At 35.7% G+C, this 19,071-nt stretch overlaps 2 protein-coding genes across 3 annotated transcripts; both read left to right on the top strand.

Annotated features, from left to right (window-relative positions):
• Positions 1-3,031: 3,031 nt before the first annotated feature.
• LOC122008075 lies at positions 3,032-5,025 on the top strand. Of its 2 annotated transcripts, none has more exons than XM_042563657.1 (2): positions 3,032-3,410; positions 3,836-5,025. In XM_042563657.1, the coding sequence occupies exon 2, from the start codon at positions 3,868-3,870 to the stop codon at positions 4,765-4,767; it is 900 nt and encodes a 299-aa protein (XP_042419591.1). In that variant the 5' UTR covers positions 3,032-3,410; positions 3,836-3,867; the 3' UTR covers positions 4,768-5,025. The 2 variants fall into 2 exon arrangements, with proteins under 2 accessions (XP_042419591.1, XP_042419592.1); XM_042563658.1 differs by lacking the exon at positions 3,032-3,410 and adding an exon at positions 3,465-3,485.
• A 2,302-nt stretch (positions 5,026-7,327) lies between these two features.
• On the top strand, positions 7,328-7,978 carry LOC122012393 (ethylene-responsive transcription factor 2-like). Its single transcript, XM_042568906.1, has one exon. It carries the CDS (start codon positions 7,372-7,374, stop codon positions 7,957-7,959), a length of 588 nt encoding a protein of 195 aa, XP_042424840.1. The 5' UTR covers positions 7,328-7,371; the 3' UTR covers positions 7,960-7,978.
• Positions 7,979-19,071: the final 11,093 nt, after the last annotated feature.

Here is a 19,071-nt window from a genome sequence, read left to right on the forward strand (position 1 = left end):
AGAAGTGGAGAGTTAAGCCCCGTATATCCGACCAACACTGGTCTGGCCGACTATATGCTGAGAACCTTGTATTGGAGAAGTGGGGAGTTGGGTCTTATAGGTCTGACCAACGTTGGGGTCAACGATTGTAGTCTGGGAACCTTTTATTGGAGAAATGGGGAGCTGAGCCTTGTAGGTCCAACCGGCTATGGGGTCGACCAACTGTAGACTGGGAGCTCAACCTCTGCAAAATGGGTAGTTAAACTCCACAGGTCTAACCGGCCATGGGGCTGACCAGATATAGACTGGGAGCTCTGCCTCTATGAAGTCAGGAGCTGAACCTTGTAGGTTCGACCGACTCTAATTCCTTTGGGTTTATGTTGGAGATTCAGCATCCGCTCAGACAAGATATCCTGTTGGACCTTACGTTGGTGATTTATTTTGCACTCGGCCACTGCACTTGAATATAGAATCCAGTTCAACCAAATGATGTGTCTAGCGTGTCCGATCGAACCTTTAGTCCATAGGCTAGAGCACTCGACAGTTACACTTGACTCATTTCAGCTTGGCACTGATACCACCCGAGGTTTCGCTGACTTTGAGGGACTCGGGATCCAATCAAACTAGCGGTCCAACCAACCATTCCAATCGACCTCGACCCTTTTATTGACTTTGATCTCTACATCAGCTAACTTTTTTTTATGTCGAATCCAACTTTTGAGATCTTATCTTATCCGCCGTATCATATATATATATATATACACACACACGTCGAATCCAACTTTTGAGATCTTATCTTATTCGCCGTGTCATATATATATATATATATATATATATATATATATATATAAAACTGTGTAGAAATATTAATTTAAATGTCATATTATGAAATTGACAAGTTGATTAGCTGTTAGATGATAACCTTAACCCTGTTGGACAAGAACTTTAAAACAATTATTAATTAGAAGACAAGATTGATAATCTTACTTGTCGTTAATCTCAATGGTCTCGCATCATGGATTAGGAGACAATGATTCAATGATTTATCACATTGCTATTCCTCAACTAACTCAATCAAATCGATTCAATAATTGACTTACAATATACTGAATTAGTCTATCCAACTAATCAAATTCAAATGGATCGATTTACTATGTTCACTTCGCCAAACCGAATTAAAGTAAAATTTGAGTTGGTTCTATCAATCCAAACTAAGTGAACCCAACCAAACAAATTGGACAATAAACTCAAATGGTCAATACATGGTTCAACTTAATTGATCAGATGAAGTGTGACAATAATTAAATGATTCTATGGTGCCATATGACTTAATTAGATTTTCAAAATAATACAAATAATTAAATTATCAATCATGGCATTGGATGGGAATGTGTCCACCTCACCAAATTAATTAAAGTTAGTATTTAATATAACACTAATTTTATCCGTGCAAATCAAATGGTACTGTTATCCACTTATTTTATGTTAAATATCTATATCAAGAGACCAATTCATGTCTACTGCCTCAAATTTATTGATGGATTGACCCACTCGATCAAGACCTTACAATTATTTCAAATAAAAATAAAAGATAACAATAAATAAATAATATCATAGGGATGGCAAATGTTTATTTGACAGCATCATCTCCCATGTAGAGGTTGGGACCAAACGAAACAAATAATTGAACTTTATTTGTAGATAAGTTACATAACGATACATAAAATAAAGCTAAGATGGTGTTTATTTGTATGATTGTCATGAACATCTATAGAAAGATGTAACACCATGATGATAATGTCTTATTGTTTAAAATGTTGAATGATGATCACCAGTATAAATTTACGTAAGGCCTGATTATTCATCTTTAAAATTAGAATGAGTCAGTTCAAATACTTAAATAGACGATCACGTGGGAGGCCACCCCCTATTACCATGTCAATCACCTCCTCAACTAGACTCGTGAGATTTTATATATCTTACGTATTATTCCAAAAGCTATTAGTCGTCGTTCGTGATTTACCTTATCCGTGTTGATCCTGGGATGAATTGACGGAGGTGCTGGGACGAACGTATTTACCTTTTGTTATCGTGAGATTTTATATATATATATATATATATATATATATATATATATAGATACACGGTCCATCTCTTGTTACATATCCTATCCATATCTAGTGTATCTTTTTTCTATTTCTTAAATATTATATCCGAAATTCTAAAACCTAAACCATAAACTTTAAAAAGTCTTTTTATAAATACACTAAATATACACGGATATGTAATATAAAATGAGCAATATATCAAAGTCTTTTTATATAATAATTTTTAGATGGAGAATAAACGAGATGAAGATATCTCCATCTCGTTTCTTATTGTGGGCCTACTGAATGCAACGAAGCTTTTGCTTATCTGTAGTTTTGAAATCCTTCGTTTACTTGGCAAGAAACTAAAGATCAGTTTTCAGAAGGAAAAAAATGAATGGAGACAAAATGTCAAAAAGTCATATAAAAAATACTCATTTTTCTTTCCAAAATTATAAGGTAATATTTTTCATTTTCATTTTCTCATAGACTTTTAGACATTCTTAATTTTTTTAGAAAAAAAATTATCTATTTTAAAAAAAAACATACATAAAAAAATACAAATCAAATATCATTTTTTAAAAATACATATTTTTCAAAAAATAAAAATAAAAAACACACAAATGAACGCACCCTAATTTTCTTTGTTTACATCTCCAATTTCCAATAAGGTTTCAGGTCTGCATTTCTTTATCTTCTCTGATAAACAACACACATTCATAACTCCAACTTCATGCTCATGCATCATCACCTCCTTTATATTTAATTAAAAAAAGAAAAAGAAACATAAAAGATCAATTAAAGCAAACGTTTGGGCTTCATTGATTGTCGTTAAGTTACAGGCAATGGCATGATGCCGGTTGATATTCTACGGCAATAAAGCTTTTGTTGGGATCTGCTCATGCGTTCATGTGCCTCGTGTTGCTCTCACTCGCAAAGAAGGCCCCTCCCTCCCTCCCTCCCTCTTCTCGGTTCCTTCTGATCGAAGTGAAAACACTGGCTGTGGCCTGTGAAAGTGTTTCCCAGAGGCGAGAGAGAGGGAAACAGGAGCAAGTGGGGAATGGAAAGCTTGCAATTTGCTGCGAGTAATAACTACAGATGCACGAGATGGGAGCGGAGGCGCTTGCTGCTATAGTGACGATTGCCTCTTTGTCTCCTTTGCCTTTGACAGTCTCACCTTTACCTTTTTCCTATTCAGTTTTTTTTTTTTGGTTCCACAATCCAACCTTGCTTCAGTTGCTTCTCCCATTAGCTTTGGTTTTTGGCTTTTGCCTCCCGAAGGAAGCAACACCTCTGTTCTGTCCTCGAATCACTGCACTCACAGAAAGCAGGCCATGGTCTGAGGTAAGCTACTCGCAAGTCCCAACTCTTCTTGTTGTTGTTGTTTATTCATCTCGAAGCATCTTTAACCAATCGTAGGTAATAATTTGTTTGTTCTTCACCGTTTGAGCCAGAGAAGTCTCTGGCCGTTCTGTATCGGTCTGCTTTAAGCAAGAAGTTAGATAAATGATTTTAACTTCTTTTGCTTGTTCATTGAGTGTGTTTGTGGAATAATTAATGATCTTCCCACTTGTACTCTCTTTTTCTCTTTCTCGAAACTATAGCTATTTCTGAAACTGAGATTTTGGTTATTTCTTCATTTTAGAATCATGAGGTCGTCAATTGAGAGTGTTTTGATGTAATACTATCAGTCGTTTGACATGATCTAATGACAAGGACTATCCTTGGGAAGTGTTTGTGCTGAGTCGTTGAGTTCTTTTCTTGATCAGATGAAGAGACTGTGACTGCGAAGCAAGAATCGATGGTCGGAGGCATCAGGATGAGGGATTTTCCTTCCTGCTTCGGCGAAAGCGGAATCCAGGTCTCCGACTCTTCATCGTCGTCGGGGGGCAACAGCAAGTCCGCCCAGAACCTCGTAACTTGTCTTTACCAAGCGCAGCTCTTCGGCCGTCCGTCCCTGATCACGGTCACATGGAGCAAGAACCTGATGGGCCAAAGCCTCAGCATCGAAATCGATGAGTTAGCCGGCGAGTCGCCCTGCAAGTTAGAGATCAAGCCTTGGCTTTTCTCCAAGAGAAAGGGCTTCAAGAGCTTGAACGTGGAGGAAGGCAAGATCAACCTGTTTTGGGATCTCTCCGCCGCCAAGTTCGGACCGGGGCCTGAGCCACTAGAGTGTTACTACGTCGCCGTCGTCGTCGACCATGAGCTAGTCCTCCTGCTGGGCGATCTGTCCCACGAAGCCCGTCAGAAGACAAACGCCGTCCCTGGCCCGTCAAGCGCAGCATTCATAGCCAAGAGAGAGCACATCTACGGCAGGAATTCCTATTCGACGAAAGCTCAATTCTGCAACAACGGCAATTTTCACGATGTTTCAATAGAGTGCGACACCGTCGGCGTCAAGGATCCATGCCTCGAGATATGCATCGACAATAAAAGGGTAATGCAGATCAAGCGACTCGCGTGGAAATTTCGCGGCAATCAAACTATCCTAGTCGACGGCCTTCCCGTCGAGGTGTTCTGGGATGTTCACAGTTGGCTTTTCGGTCCCCCGAACGCCAATGCAGTCTTCATGTTCCAGACATGCCTCTCGGCCGAAAAGTTCTTTCCTTGGTCTGCAACATCACAACTTCTGAAACAATCTCACCTGCAAAGCCTTGGTTTTTCGTTGATACTACATGCCTGGAAAACTGAACAGGTGTAGGAAGTATCTTAAAGGAGTATATTTATGTCTTTGATTTTCTTGAGTGCTAACAAAACCCAGTGAGAAATTTGCTCTATCGTCCACATATACAGTTTGTTGCCGCCTCTTTGTTTGATGACGTGTGAAGTGTTTGATATATAGGTCATAATACCTTGTATATCCATCAAAAGCTGTCTCGATGTTAAAACAGTGTGTTAATTAGGAGCAGTCGTCTCCTGTTCTTATATTAATTGCTGCAAAAGGCACTGCCTTCTGTTCTGTTTCTCGAGCAAATTTACCTTTGCTGATGCACAATACAAGGCTACAAGCTTCATTCTTTCTGCTGTTAAAGTTTCAGATTCTCTAATCAGATATATGAGTTGAAAATTTTTGATGACAAACTTCCATCGAGTTACAGAAGCGCTGAAGCAAGAGTGTTACTAGTGACTACTGTTAGCAAAGTTCAGAATGGTATTTGAGACAAAATTAACAGTGGTTTGTTTTGATAAGAATATCAATTAAATAAAAATAAGTATAGTGTTTTTTTATTATATATCGTAATTGGAGCCGCCTTTCCTGAATATCAAATTTCTTGAACTAGCGAATCTTTCTTCTTCGTCTACTATTATATTATTGAATTACGGCATTAATGAAATAATTTTTAATCGGTTAATTAACAAATAATAAAACCATTTTTTTTATCCCAAGCAATACTATAATACTATATATAGACCCTTTAAATAATTAACTAAATATCTGAGAGTTAAATCTTAATTATGATGCACTGTATATATTTTTCTCCAAATGATAATCCTAAAAACGCTGATAGTTTAAATATATTTTTATAAGTATTTTTTAATTTATCCATAAAAAATTTACACTCAATTCCAAAAGAAATAGATTTTTAGTTATTGCGCAGCCTAATTTTGATGAATTGACTAGACTTTGGATTTGGAATAATTGGAATTGGAATTGGAATTGCGATGATTGGATTTTTTTTAATGGTGTAGGTGGGCTAGTGAAGCTTCTTAGATGCGTCCTTTTCTAGGAAGCACGTGAGATCAACTGCCCTCCACCAATCTTTTACTTGGTCCCACTAACCTCTTGAATTAGCGCTTTTCTCTATACCTTCTCCAATCGATCTATGAAATGAACCGGTCTAACATCTCGTCGAGTGTCATTAATTGTCCGTTGAATGTTTTGTCTCTCATAAAAAAACGCACCTTTCCTTCCCGGTCGAAAAATGCCATGATTGTTAGTTTTTGAAAGTCATCTTGTTGTTTTATTTTTATTTTTTTTGGGTTGATATCGGCATGAAGGCGTTTTCTTTCATGTTCATTGATGCGGGGTCGTAGAGGATGTCATGTGACGTAAAGAAAGCGCTATTAAGGATGAGGTGGCCGCCACAGTTAAGGTTAATATGGATGAAGGTCTCCCGATCGAGTACAATGAGCTGATCAGACGAGTGTATCCGATTGATCTCTTACTCTATTTTAACGTGCCAAGCAATTGAGTCATCGTTCGATCATATAGAATACTGTTTAAGCACTAGGTCCCTGCTCGGGCATACGAGGTATTGATCGAGGTAGCCGCGACATCGATCAAGATATCCGAGACACCACTCGGGCATATAAAGAATCCAAAATCTTAATTACTTGGCCAGGGATAGCCGACGCCGCCTACGTACATTAAATGCTTAGCTCTACTTACATTACAAGTTTATCATTTGGCCTTAAATACATGACAAGAGGAATAACAGGAAGAAACAAAATGAAAGAAGATGAAAGGTCCAGGAAGAAATATAGAAAAGGCTAGTAATGAATCATATTAGGATGATAGACGATCATATGAGGTTAAGAGTATATATATGTGGAGATTGTGATCATATATATATATTAAAAAAAATCATTGTTCCAGTCATTAATCCCGACTGACTGATAATTAATTACAGTAATCTACATGATCAATATCAACTACTCGACTATTATTAGCCACTAATTTAAGAAATAATGATTGCGGAGGAATTATATGAAGATTTTGAGCCATCTATATATGTTTGTGACCATCAGTATGCACGTGATAGTAACTATTTTAAAAAAAATCTATAAATGGGCTATGAAGGTATCCTTTTAAATAAAAAAGCTTTACAATCTCCATCTTAAATAGATAGTTATTATTTTTTTTTGGTAGTCTACAATCCGATTAATTCTGAAAATAACGAATTCGGTTCCACAAAAATTTACTATCGCGAAACACAAATAAATGATAAAGAATGGTTAACTCACAAATAATTTGAACTTATATCTTTTATAAAATTATATTGAGCATGTACGAAGAACTTTCTTCCGTAGCTGGTTGTTTTAAGGTCCTTGACTATATATACGTGCAAATTTTCCACACGTGCAAATCATGTACGTGGCGGCTTGGCCAATAACCGATCACGCATCAGCGTCATCCATGCATCAGGAAGCTTCGATGCACCTGAAGCCGACTCGATATTCTATATATTTTTAATTAGATGCATGAACATGCTTGTAATTTTATCCATTATATATACTTTATATTGCGTCCTCATCCCCACCAATGCTACGCACTAAATTCGCTAATTTCTCTTAAACTAGATCCATGCCATCGATGGAAACCGACATGCTATTGGATTCGACCAACCACCACCACCTCACTTTCCTCGACACAATTCGTAGCTACCTCCTCGACGACGACCGCGACGGCGATCAAATCGCCACCGCGCAAGCAGTTGCACCGCAATTGCCAGCGCGGCAACGGGTGCTGCGGCAGCCGAGGGGGATGAACTTCCGGGGGGTGCGCCGGAGGCCGTGGGGGAAGTACGCGGCGGAGATCAGAGACCCCGCCTGCGCCGGCGCCCGCGTCTGGCTGGGAACCTTCCACACCGCCGAGGAGGCGGCGCGGGCCTACGACCGGGCCGCCTTCCGCATCCGCGGCTCCCGCGCCCTCCTCAACTTCCCCCACCTCATCGGCTGCGCTCACGTGCAGGACGACGAAGCCGTCGACGACGACGCTGATCATTCGCCGAGGACGAAGGCGGCAGCGCCTGCTTCGCCTGGTCAGTCGACTAAAAGGAGGAAGACGGTGCCGGCGGGGGAGACTCCTGTTCCTTCCACTAGCCAACAACCGGAAGGGATTAATTACGACGAAGGACTACTCCAAAACTATAATTTCGTAAACGTTGTTTAATTATAAATAGATAAAGGCATTATTAATAATTGTTCATTTTTTTACACATATAATTATAATTATCCAAAGGGATAAATCGTTTAATTAATATATAATTAAACAATTATTATTTATTTACAATTCATAATTAAATATAATTTTTTAAGGAAAATAAAATTAATATTTAGATACATATATTAAATTTGATAACTTTATTGGAGGATATTTATAATAAAATGTTATATAAAATTTATATATTTTTTTTACTTTGAATATGTTAAAATTTCCCGATAAAGACGACGGTATGGAATGAATTTTTTTAATCAGATTAAATAATCTGAGTATGAAAATTTTGTAATTCGGATTTTATTCGTATCTATATTTTACTAAAATATTTAATTAAATAATATATATATATATATATATATATATATATATATATATATATATATATATATATATATATATATATATATATATATATTAATCCATTCATTTTTTAACGTTTTCATCATCAATCCATATATTAACTTGTCCCCTTTCTTTGAATATAGAGTCATTAGATTAACGATCCCATAGATATGAAGGAAAGTAAGTACACAAGCGTTAGATACATGGTGGGTAAATTTTAAATCATTAGTTCTTGAGAATCGACTCCTGATCATTACGTCAGAGATGTCATGCGTCAACTGTCTCTGTTACATCTTATAGACAGTGTTGTTCTTTAAAATTCAATATAGTATGGTGTTGATATTTGAAAATTAGTATTAATATTGGTTTTTAAAATATATTAATGTAGTAATATTGATTTTAAAATTTAAACAGTATCAAAGATGATGTTAAATAACATTAAAAGTTGGTAAAGTAATATAAATTACAAATTATTTTTTTTATTATTTTTAATAAAAATATTCTTCCTTTATAATTTGTTTTTGTTAAGGATGGTAGTTCCATGAAATGAAAAAAAAAATTAGTATAGAGGTTATTCAATTGAATGAATTTAGAGGTGAGAATAAATATTCAATTCATCAATTCTTGATGCGTCTAAAAATGTAGATGAAAGTTAAATATCTGATCATGATGAAGATGAATATAATAACTATGGATGTGGATTGATCCAAATTTGACCATTAACATATTTATTATTTTTTATTTTATCCTTTCTGTCAATTATTACGGTATTATATTGAAAGAACAATACTAATTTTTAAAGTAAACATTATTGTCATGTTAATTTTAAGATTTATACTATACTAAAGTGATACTGAATTTTTAAATGTAGCATCATAATATTGAGTTTTGAATATGATGACAAAATTGAATACGTTTGTTTCAGTGTCTTGTTAATTTATTTTAAAGTTAATATGGAAGAGATAAATCATGGACGGTTATTAATATTTGAAATAATAACTAATATATAAGGAAGATATTTATTTTGACTATGTCAAATTTCAAATCCCAAAATGATGACAATATCTAATTTGCTAACTATTATATGATCCTGAGGAGATAATATTGACTTTAAATATAGTACTATCTGTTTTTGAATGTAGCATCATGGTGACTCTCGGAAGGGGTAATTTTTTTAAAATGCATCTTTAAACAAGATGCATAATTTTATAATTTTAAATACGTCCCCGTTGTCGATGTTTCTCTCACTATGGAATGTGTTTCTCTCACTACGAGCTCAATTCGCATAATTGGCATCTGCTTACTTTAACATTTTTCTCACCGTGCAACCGTGCAACGCTATATTAACAGTAATTTACAAATAGTGCATTTAATTTTTTGAATTTATCAAAAACATATATCATTTTGATATTTATCAAATACTTTTTAAAGTGCTCTTCCAGTTATATCCTTTTATATTTTTTTTCTCAATCAATTTTCTCTCTCTTATGCATTGTAATTTTCCACTTAATTTTTTTTTTCTCTTCTCTTCTCTTCTCTTGTTTCCGTTTTTCCATATATGAATAATGTATTAATAACATCTTATAAGGTTAATTGATTTTTTATAATATTTAAATAAATTTGGAGAAATTGAAATAAATAATGAATAACATATTTAAATTTCTTGTAACCTCAGCAATTCACAAGAACTGAAATAGGTACAATCGGAACTCTTTAGGTCCATCAGTGAATTTTGATCAAACCCCAGTAATGGACTTAGAGAATTTTGATCAAACTCCAGTGATGGACTTAGAGAGCACCGATTATATCCATTTCAGTTTATGTGGATTGCAAGGAGTTTAAATATGTTATCCATTGTTTATTTTGACTTTTCGGAAGTGTTAAAATGTAATAAGGAAGAATCGTCAAAATTCTTAACGTTGGACTTGATATGAAATCATATTAGGCCCAACCCGAACTTGATATGATCTCTCTAAATATATTTAAATGTTATAATATTTTCTATATGGTATTCATCCATACAAAGAGAGAAGAAAGAGAAGAGAGAAAAAGAAAAATAAACATAAAGTTGCATGCATAGAGAAAAGGAAAGAAAAAAGAGAGAGAAAAATAATTAAAAAAAATATAGAAAAAATTAAATTTATCAGGAGGATAGAACGAGAAGTGCACTTGTTTCAAGTGCTCTTTTTAATAAATATCAAAATAATATATCTTTTGATCAATTCAAACAGATGTATCATTTGATAAATTGCCGCTGCATTAAAGTGTAGTACGTTGTTTTGCTCAAACTGTTTCTGAAATCGCACCAACCAAACCAGTGAATTTGTTTCTTGACGGTTTCTCATATTCAATGTTTTAAAAATAGGATCAAACCAATCAATTGGACCTGTTCAATCGGAAGTCCGTAATAAAATTTGATCCTATTTTATTCTAAAACAAGTCCTTATAGGAACCAGAGTAAAAACCGAAAAAAATCAGTGAGAATTGATAAAATTGAAAACCTGTAAACATTAATAAAATTTAAGCAGTATAATTATTAAAACAATTCCAGTCGATAATTTTCAAATAATAATGATACACTAAAAAAAAAAAAGTTTCACTAAGAGGGTGTAAACAATTAAACGAACGGGAACTTTTTATTTAGTTCTCTGCCCGTAGAGTCAACTCATCGTTTGATTCATCAACCTACTATATTATTTTTTATATATTATATGGAAACACGACCATAAAATCTTTTAGTAAAAAAATTAAAAGGATATTTTTTTTATTTATTTCTAATAATATTATAATAATTAGGATCTCATAGTTACACAGTTATAATCTTACTATTTTATTAAAAATCTCTCCCCTTTACTGATGAAGTCTAAAATGAATTTACGTTATTATCCTTTTTTCTATTCACACTAAAAATAATTTCAAGGTTTATTAGTAATTCCACAAGCGAAACAATTAGTGATCTAAAATTCGAGACTCAGCTGCGGCGTATTATTATAAATTGTTCTCATTATTAATTTTCTCTGGTTGTTTTATATAAAAAAATATAGTTTTCTTTAGTCCCACATCTTAGAATTGACAATACTAAGATCAAAAAAGCTTCTATAAATATTTTAGGCCGACAATGTTTAAAAATATATTTTTCTTAGTTTTATTTACTAAGATAAATATAATATTAAATTAAATTAATTTTTTCCATAGGAAAGCCCGTTGCTAGGATTCTCTAGCGTCACCCTTGCATTATTGCACTATTACATGGGTCTGACGAATCTTACCCAAATAATTAATTCTTGATTCTAAACGTAAGGGTGACACTCGAAAATCCAAACAACATTGTTGCACTATTACATGGGTCTGACGAATCTTACCCAAATAATTAATTCTTGATTCTAAACGTAAGGGTGACACTCGAAAATCCAAATAATTCGGATTTTTAAAGACCTAAATAATTCAGATTTTCAAAAGTCAAGTTAATTTTATTATAAAGGGTTAATGTGATTTCAATGGATTATATTACACACGATCACTAGTAATTATAATTTTATATCAATTATATAGTTGTGGCAGTAATTATTCCATAATTATAATAATTATATAGTTGTAGCAACTTACAAGTTTGATCCTCTTCAACTCCGGATCAAGCTGACTTCGCGACTTCTGTTCACTTGGAACACTTTCGGTCGCCTTGAGCTCGATCAAACTTCATCCGTAGATCGTCTTACATGTGGTTGGATCAATTTTGGAGTTTCTGATTGACTCGACCTGTTTCGGTTGCCCAAGCCAAGATTCGATCACTCGAAACTATGCCTAGTTGCCCAGACCAAATAACCTTGGTTCGGTCTCCGAACACGCTCTGATCTTAGACGAGTATTCATATATTTCCGAGAACATATAATATTATCAAAAAAATTCAATTTAAGAAGCAAGATATGTTGAAACTAATATGTATATCTAGGCAAACTAATATTATCCATTAAAAAAATATTGTCTTTGCTAAAAAACCACACTTTTATTCCATTGCATATGAGTTGTCTTTGCTAAAAAAGATAACATTTTTTATATATTGTAAAAGTGTTGTCTTTATAAAAAATAACAACATATTTTATATATTGTCTTTGAATGGATTTTTAACAATAATACTTTTAATAATATTTTTTCAGTCACATAAACAATGCTTTTAAAGCGTTGTCATTCAGTCTTTTTTCTTATAGTAAGAGGGAGATTGTTGATACATTAGTACTGATAATCAAACTCAAGTTTTGATGCATGATAAAAGATTAAAGTTAGATCATGTGTTTTTTAATATTTGGACTAAGTGTGCAGATTAAAAGGCTTGACGAGTCTAGAAAATGATATATATGCTGAAGTCCAGTTAAGTTAGGAGGACCAAATAACTAACAAGAAGCCTAGATAAATTAGAGAGGATCAGATATCTGGCAGAAAGTCTAGTTGGGTCAGCAAGATTAGACAATCTGCTGAAGTCCAGATGTGATATATGACAAGAAGTTCTAGTGGGCCAGGAGATTAGACATAATTATGCAAATGGTAAGTCAGGTAAGTAATTAAAGGAGAGAGATCCAGTGAGGTTAACTTAGGCGTTGATCCAACTTGAAAATCTAAGTTAAGACCAATACTAGATCTTGATCTTAGTTATATAGGATCTAATTCACAAATATATAAATTGTTCATGCATTTGTGCTAACTCTTTTTGTAGGTACTTTTGTTATTGGACTAACATGTTTTTGCAGGAGCTTGAAGAAAAAAGTCAAGCTATAATGAACAATACTCTAGGCACTTTAGTTGGTTGGAGGCGTCTCGAGTGAACAGAGGCACTTCAAGTGAACAAAGGTGCCTCGGGTAATTGGAGGCACCCCAAAGAAGAAGCAGTAGAGGGGGCCTCAAATTACTAGAAGCACCTCGAAGTTGATAAGCGTAAAGGATGAGCTTCGACGCATGAGAGGTGCCTTAGATCTATTGGAGGCATCTGAGATTCTTTCGAGGCACCTTAGATCCTTTGGAAGTGCCCTGAAGAGGATAAATGCAGCCGTCTTCAGATTATATCAACATGCATGTAGGCGCCTCAGATGAACTGAGGTGCCCCAGATAAATCGAGGCGCCCCCAATGCCTTATAAAAAAAGTCTTCGATCACAACTCAAGACATTAATTTTTGATAAAGCTTCAACTTGATTTTGCTGTGCTTTCATCTTTTTACTGCCGTGTTGAGATAGTATTGTGTCGAACTCATGCTTGAGCCAACTTCTACAATAAGAACCATATTGGCGTCGAGCTCCCATTGTCAGTAAAATAATTCATTGTTATTATTATTTTATTTGCATAAGAAAGTGTAGTGTATTACATTTTCTTCATCCTTGTATTTGATCTCTTTGATCGAAGGTTCTTTGGGAGGGAATTTAGTGAATTGTCCATCGAAAACGTCTAAAGGGGGCATGAGCCTTGCAGTAGTAGTCACCGGGTTACGAACCAAATTACTGATCATGTGTTATTCTTTGTCTTGTCTCACTCGGTTTTTATTCTTCCACACACTTGAATTTTTGATAAATTTTATTTTATTTTTAAATTACACGTGATTCATCTTGTCTCTAAAGTGCAAATGATCCTACAATAACACTTTGACCTGCGTGGACTTTATCACTAATTTATAAGTATCCAATTAATCTTGACTTGTTTGGATTCTCTCACCAAGATCAACCTTGACCAAACTACTTGATCAATTTGACTAAACTCTATTAAATGTATTGCTCAAACAGAGTAAAGGCGATTGCACCAACACTAAGGTGCTAAACCAAATGATATATCTCGATTCTCAGTCATATCTTCTCAATTTGATCCTAATCCGAGTAAGGATTAGTAGGATGCGATGTAGATGGAAGGATAATGAAGTTGCCAAAGTGGTTCCAAAGATAGGTCCAAGGTTCGACTCCTAGTTCCAAAGCCCCTTGGGCTTCCCGGCTCCAGAACCTCGGGTGTCCTGTCCCTAAAGTCCCTCGGGCTTCCTGGTTCCTAACCATCTCGGGACTCTTGGCTCCTAACCCTCTCGGGAATCCCGACTCCTAACCTTCTAGGGATTCCTGGTTCCTGACCCACTCGGGACTCCAGACTCCTGACCTTCTCAGGACTCTTGACTCCTGACCTTCTCAGGACTCTTGACTCCTGACCCACTTGGGACTCCTGGCTCACCAACCTCTCAGACTTCCTCTTTTCTCAGTAATATGAGACAAAATATCAACATGGAAAGAAAGTATGTTAATCCTGTTATTTTAGGAAAAAGATGATGGTGTGACTAAATCTTTGTCTATTTAATGAATAACTAGCATAACAATCAAAATGGAAGGAAAGAACCTGTTAATATGATCATTTTAAGAAAAAAGGCGACGACTTGACTAAATCTTACATTATTTAGGGAATTAAATAATAACCACGTAAAAGGAAAATAAGGAAAAGGTATGTGGTTTCTCTATAAAAAAAATCCTTCATAACTTCCCAGGTACACATATACATATGCCTATGTCACTCTACATATAAAAACCCTAATCTTCATCTTCTTCTCTATCTTGAGCGTCGGAGTCGCTACGTCGGAGAACTCCTTGGCCGTCACCCAAATCCTCTTTTTGGTTGCTGTTTTTCTTTTGCATAGGTTTTAGATCATATCGTTGTCTTCCTTGCCATTCAACTATTGGCGATTAAGTTAGCCATCTAGCTAGTTCACTGGTGAATCATCAGTCGACGTTCATGGATAGGATCAAATTAGTACCGTCTATGGGAACATTGAGTTAATACCTGAATTGGAACATGAAGATGGATGATGCTGAAAGACCTAAGGTTATAGCCATGGTAACAGAGGACTTCAATAAATTTGTGGTTGCTAATGTATAAGCAATGTTGAAGGGACAACCCTCGGGCAAATCTTCCACTGAACCACCCCCTGTTAGTTGAAGCGATGCCAACACACCAAAAGGTAACATAGCTAACAGGAATGTCACAGGCAATTTCTCCCCTACCGATGGGTAAGTCCATGATTGGAGAACTTTCTACTGAATCTTTGGACGAAACTCCTCATCAAGAGTTTCCCCCAAAGGAACTGGTCCTAATTTTGGTATTTCAAAGACTCCACAAGGCCTTTCATTTTCAAAAGATATCCTATAGGATGAATTACCAAAACACTTTCGAGTACCATAAATTGGGGAGTATAATGGTATTACAGAACCAGAGGACCACATATGTAAGTTTGAAAATGCTTCTTGGTTACACTAATACTTGGATGGTGTCAAGTGTCGAAAAATTTAAAGTCTATTCATGTAGTATTTCGCAATCAGTCGAAGATACCAAAAGAAACCTCATGATTTGTTCGCCCTATGACAGAGATTCAAGGAACCCTTGAAGGAATACTTACAGCGGTTTAATCGAGTAGTCATGGATATCTCTTTGGTTACCCCAGAGGTATAGGTTAGCATTTTTTTCGTAAGGTTTGATTGACGCGCATTTTTTCAGATCCTTGGTGAAAAAACCTCCAAGTAGCTTCAAAGGGTTACAAGTAGCGCTTAGGTATATTTAAGTAGAGGAAGCCTTGTCGGGAAAGAAAAAGGAGATATCAACTTCAACTCCAATTCCTGTCACCACTCATCAAGAATTGAAAGCTCCTCCCCCGCCCTTGCAAAGTTGAGAATTTAGTTGGAAAGGGGAGAAGGTGGTGCAAAATGTAGAGATGGTCCAAACTCCTCTCAAATCTGAACAACAACCCCCCGAGGTAACTTAGTATTATGCTTATCATCAATCAAGTACTCACTCCATACGAGATTATCAACAATATGCCAGGAAGTTAAAACAAATAGCTGAGCAGCGGAGTGCCAAACGGAGTGAGCCAAGCAAAAGAAAATCTCCTAAACCATATAAGTTCGGTCATCATCACAAAAAGAAACAATCCATGAATCGATGGTCTCATTTCCCTTCAAAGGAACCTTAAAAATCCTCTTGATCCCAACTAAATATCAAAGAAAAAGATACTAGCTCATGGAAAGTTAGTGCTTGACACACCGTAAACATAATTTCTAGTGGACTCATGGATGGAGATTCCACTCGAGCTCGAAAAGTTCAAGGTAGAAGACTAGAATATTATGCTATTAGTACTAGTCAGGGGAGAAGCTAGGGTCCTTCCATAAGTTTTGGATCCGATGATCTGGTGGAAGTTGAGGCTACTCACGATGATACTTTAGTAATTGAGGTTTTCATTGCAAATTATCAAGTAAAGAGAGTATTCATTGACACTGGCAGTTCTGCCAATATCATCTTTCAATATGCTTTTGATTAGAAGCAACTAGATGGATAAGAACTTCATCCTATACACACTCCCCTATATAGTTTCACAGGGCAAGAGGTATAAGCCACTGGGCCAATTAATCTCTCCCATTCTCTAGGGGAGGAGCCGTTAATGAGGGCTCGACAATTTTTTTTTATCATAGTAAATACCATCTTGGCCTATAATGTCATATTGGGCAAGCCAACATTGAGTACATTCCAAGCCATAGTATCTACTTTTCATCAGAAGATCAAATTCTTGGTAGGAAACTAAGTCAGGGAGGTGAAAGACAACCAATTGATGGCTAGAAAATACTATGTTGACATAATCTGAAGCAATTCGCGTAAAAGTCACCAAACTCAAGTTAGTGTTGTTCAAACCATCTAGAAGATGCCAATATTTGTGATAGAAGAGAATGATGAAAGTGTACAAATGCACCCCAACCTACTAGACGAAGTTACTCGAGTAGCCACCCACCTTCCCTCAGAGTCGAAGCTAGAGTTGATCATGTGCCTTTTGTATAACGATGACCTCTTTGCTTGGTCTTCAAAAGATGTTAAAGGAGTTTCACCAACTTTAATGGTCCACCGACTCAACCCGCTCCTTGAAGTTAAATCTATCCGGTAGAAAAAATACAACTTCTCTTCAAAACAAGATCAAATAATTCAAGTGGAGATCACTAGATTAATGGAAGCAGGACACATATGGGAAGTTCAATTTCCTACCTGACTCACTAATGTGGTGCTAGTACCTAAATCGGGAGGCAAGTGGAGAATCTATGTCAATTTTTGTGATCTTTACAAGGCTTGCCCGAAACATTGTTATCCTCTATCCCGTATCGATCAATTGGTAGATTCTACCTCTGGATGTGAGCTTATATATATGCCGAATGTTTATCAAGGTCATCATTAGATTCTTTGTCTCATAAGATTAAGAAAATGTTAGTTTTGTTACTTTAAAGGGAATCTTTTGTTATGTGGTTATGCTTTTCGGATAAAAAAATACAGGGGCAACTTATTAATGGCAGATCGGGTCTTCAAACATAAAATCAGGAGGAATATCGAGGTGTATGTTGATGATATCTTGATTAAGTTAGTTCAATCAAACACATTGATATTAAACATTGAGAAAACATGTTGTACTCTCTAGCAACATGGGCTAAAGCTTAATCCTAGTAAGTGCATATTTGAGGTCACGAATGGAAAATTTCTTGGGTACATCATGACTGAGCGAGAAGTCAAGACAAACCCTGAGAAAGTATAATCCCTTCAGAATATGTCGCTATCCCGAAACCTCAAAGAAGCACAGCGATTAGTTGGACATATTACAACACTCTCTCGGTTCATCTCTCAGTCAGCTGATCAAAGTTTACCCTTTTAAAGATATTAAGGAAAGCCTCCAAGTTCAAATGAGACTCCAAGTGTGATGAAGTTTTTGCTGAATTAAAAGAATATTTATCTAGATTATCTTTGCTCTCCAAATCAGTGACAGGAGAAAGGTTATGGATATATTTAGTGACATCAGAGGGAGTCGTAGTAGTGGTCTTACTTTTCGAAGAAGATGAGATACAACTTCCTATCTATTTCAGAGGATATTTATTGAAGGATGCCAAGAGAAGACAGTAATATTGAGAAATTAACTTTTGGACCGATTCTCACAGCCTGATGGTTAAGACCTTATTTCCTTGCTCACCTGATTACAATTCTTACTAATAGTAATTTGGCTAGATATTAACTAAACTTGAGGCGTTAGGTAAGTTAATCAAGTGGACTATTGAATTAAGTGAATACGATATTCAATATCATCTATGAACAACTACTAAAGCATGAGCCTTGGCAGATTTTCTGACAGAAATTCTTGACTAGGGAACAGAAGAAGTTTGAAAATTTTTTGTAGATGGCTCCTTTACCAAGTAAGAGAGAATGGAGTCGATATCTTATTAATCTCTCCTAAAGAAGAGGTGCTCCAATTTTTCGTTGAATTGGATTTCCAGGCATCTAACAATGAAGTTGAGTATGAGGCTTTACTCACAAGACCAGGCGACTAAACAGGTCAAGACTTTCCAAGTAGTTATATATTCAGATTCTCAATTTGTAACTCAACAACTAGAGGAAAGTTTTAAAATTAAAAATAATTAATTATAAAAATATGCGGACATTTTTGAGAAATTAAAAGGTAACTTCCAAGAAGTTACCTTGCAAAAGATCCATCGAGCAGATAACCAAAAGGCAAATGAGTTAGCTAAATTAGCAAGTACCTTGACAGTGTGGAAAACAGATGAATGCATGTCTCAAACTCTATTAGTTTCCCATATTTAACAAAACTTGAGCCAAAATGAACATGCTGATTGGAGAACACCTATCATCACCTACCTTAAGCAAGGAGTCCTACCTGGTTACCTTGAATAGGCCCG

The sequence above is a fragment of the Zingiber officinale genome, chromosome 8A (genome assembly GCF_018446385.1).
Source record: "Zingiber officinale cultivar Zhangliang chromosome 8A, Zo_v1.1, whole genome shotgun sequence".
NCBI lineage: Eukaryota > Viridiplantae > Streptophyta > Magnoliopsida > Zingiberales > Zingiberaceae > Zingiber > Zingiber officinale.

Excerpts from the sequence above, each read along its gene's own strand:
- LOC122012393 (XM_042568906.1), top strand. The coding sequence starts at position 7,372 with ATGCCATCGATGGAAACCGACATGCTATTGGATTCGACCAACCACCAC.
- LOC122008075 (XM_042563657.1), top strand. The coding sequence starts at position 3,868 with ATGGTCGGAGGCATCAGGATGAGGGATTTTCCTTCCTGCTTCGGCGAA.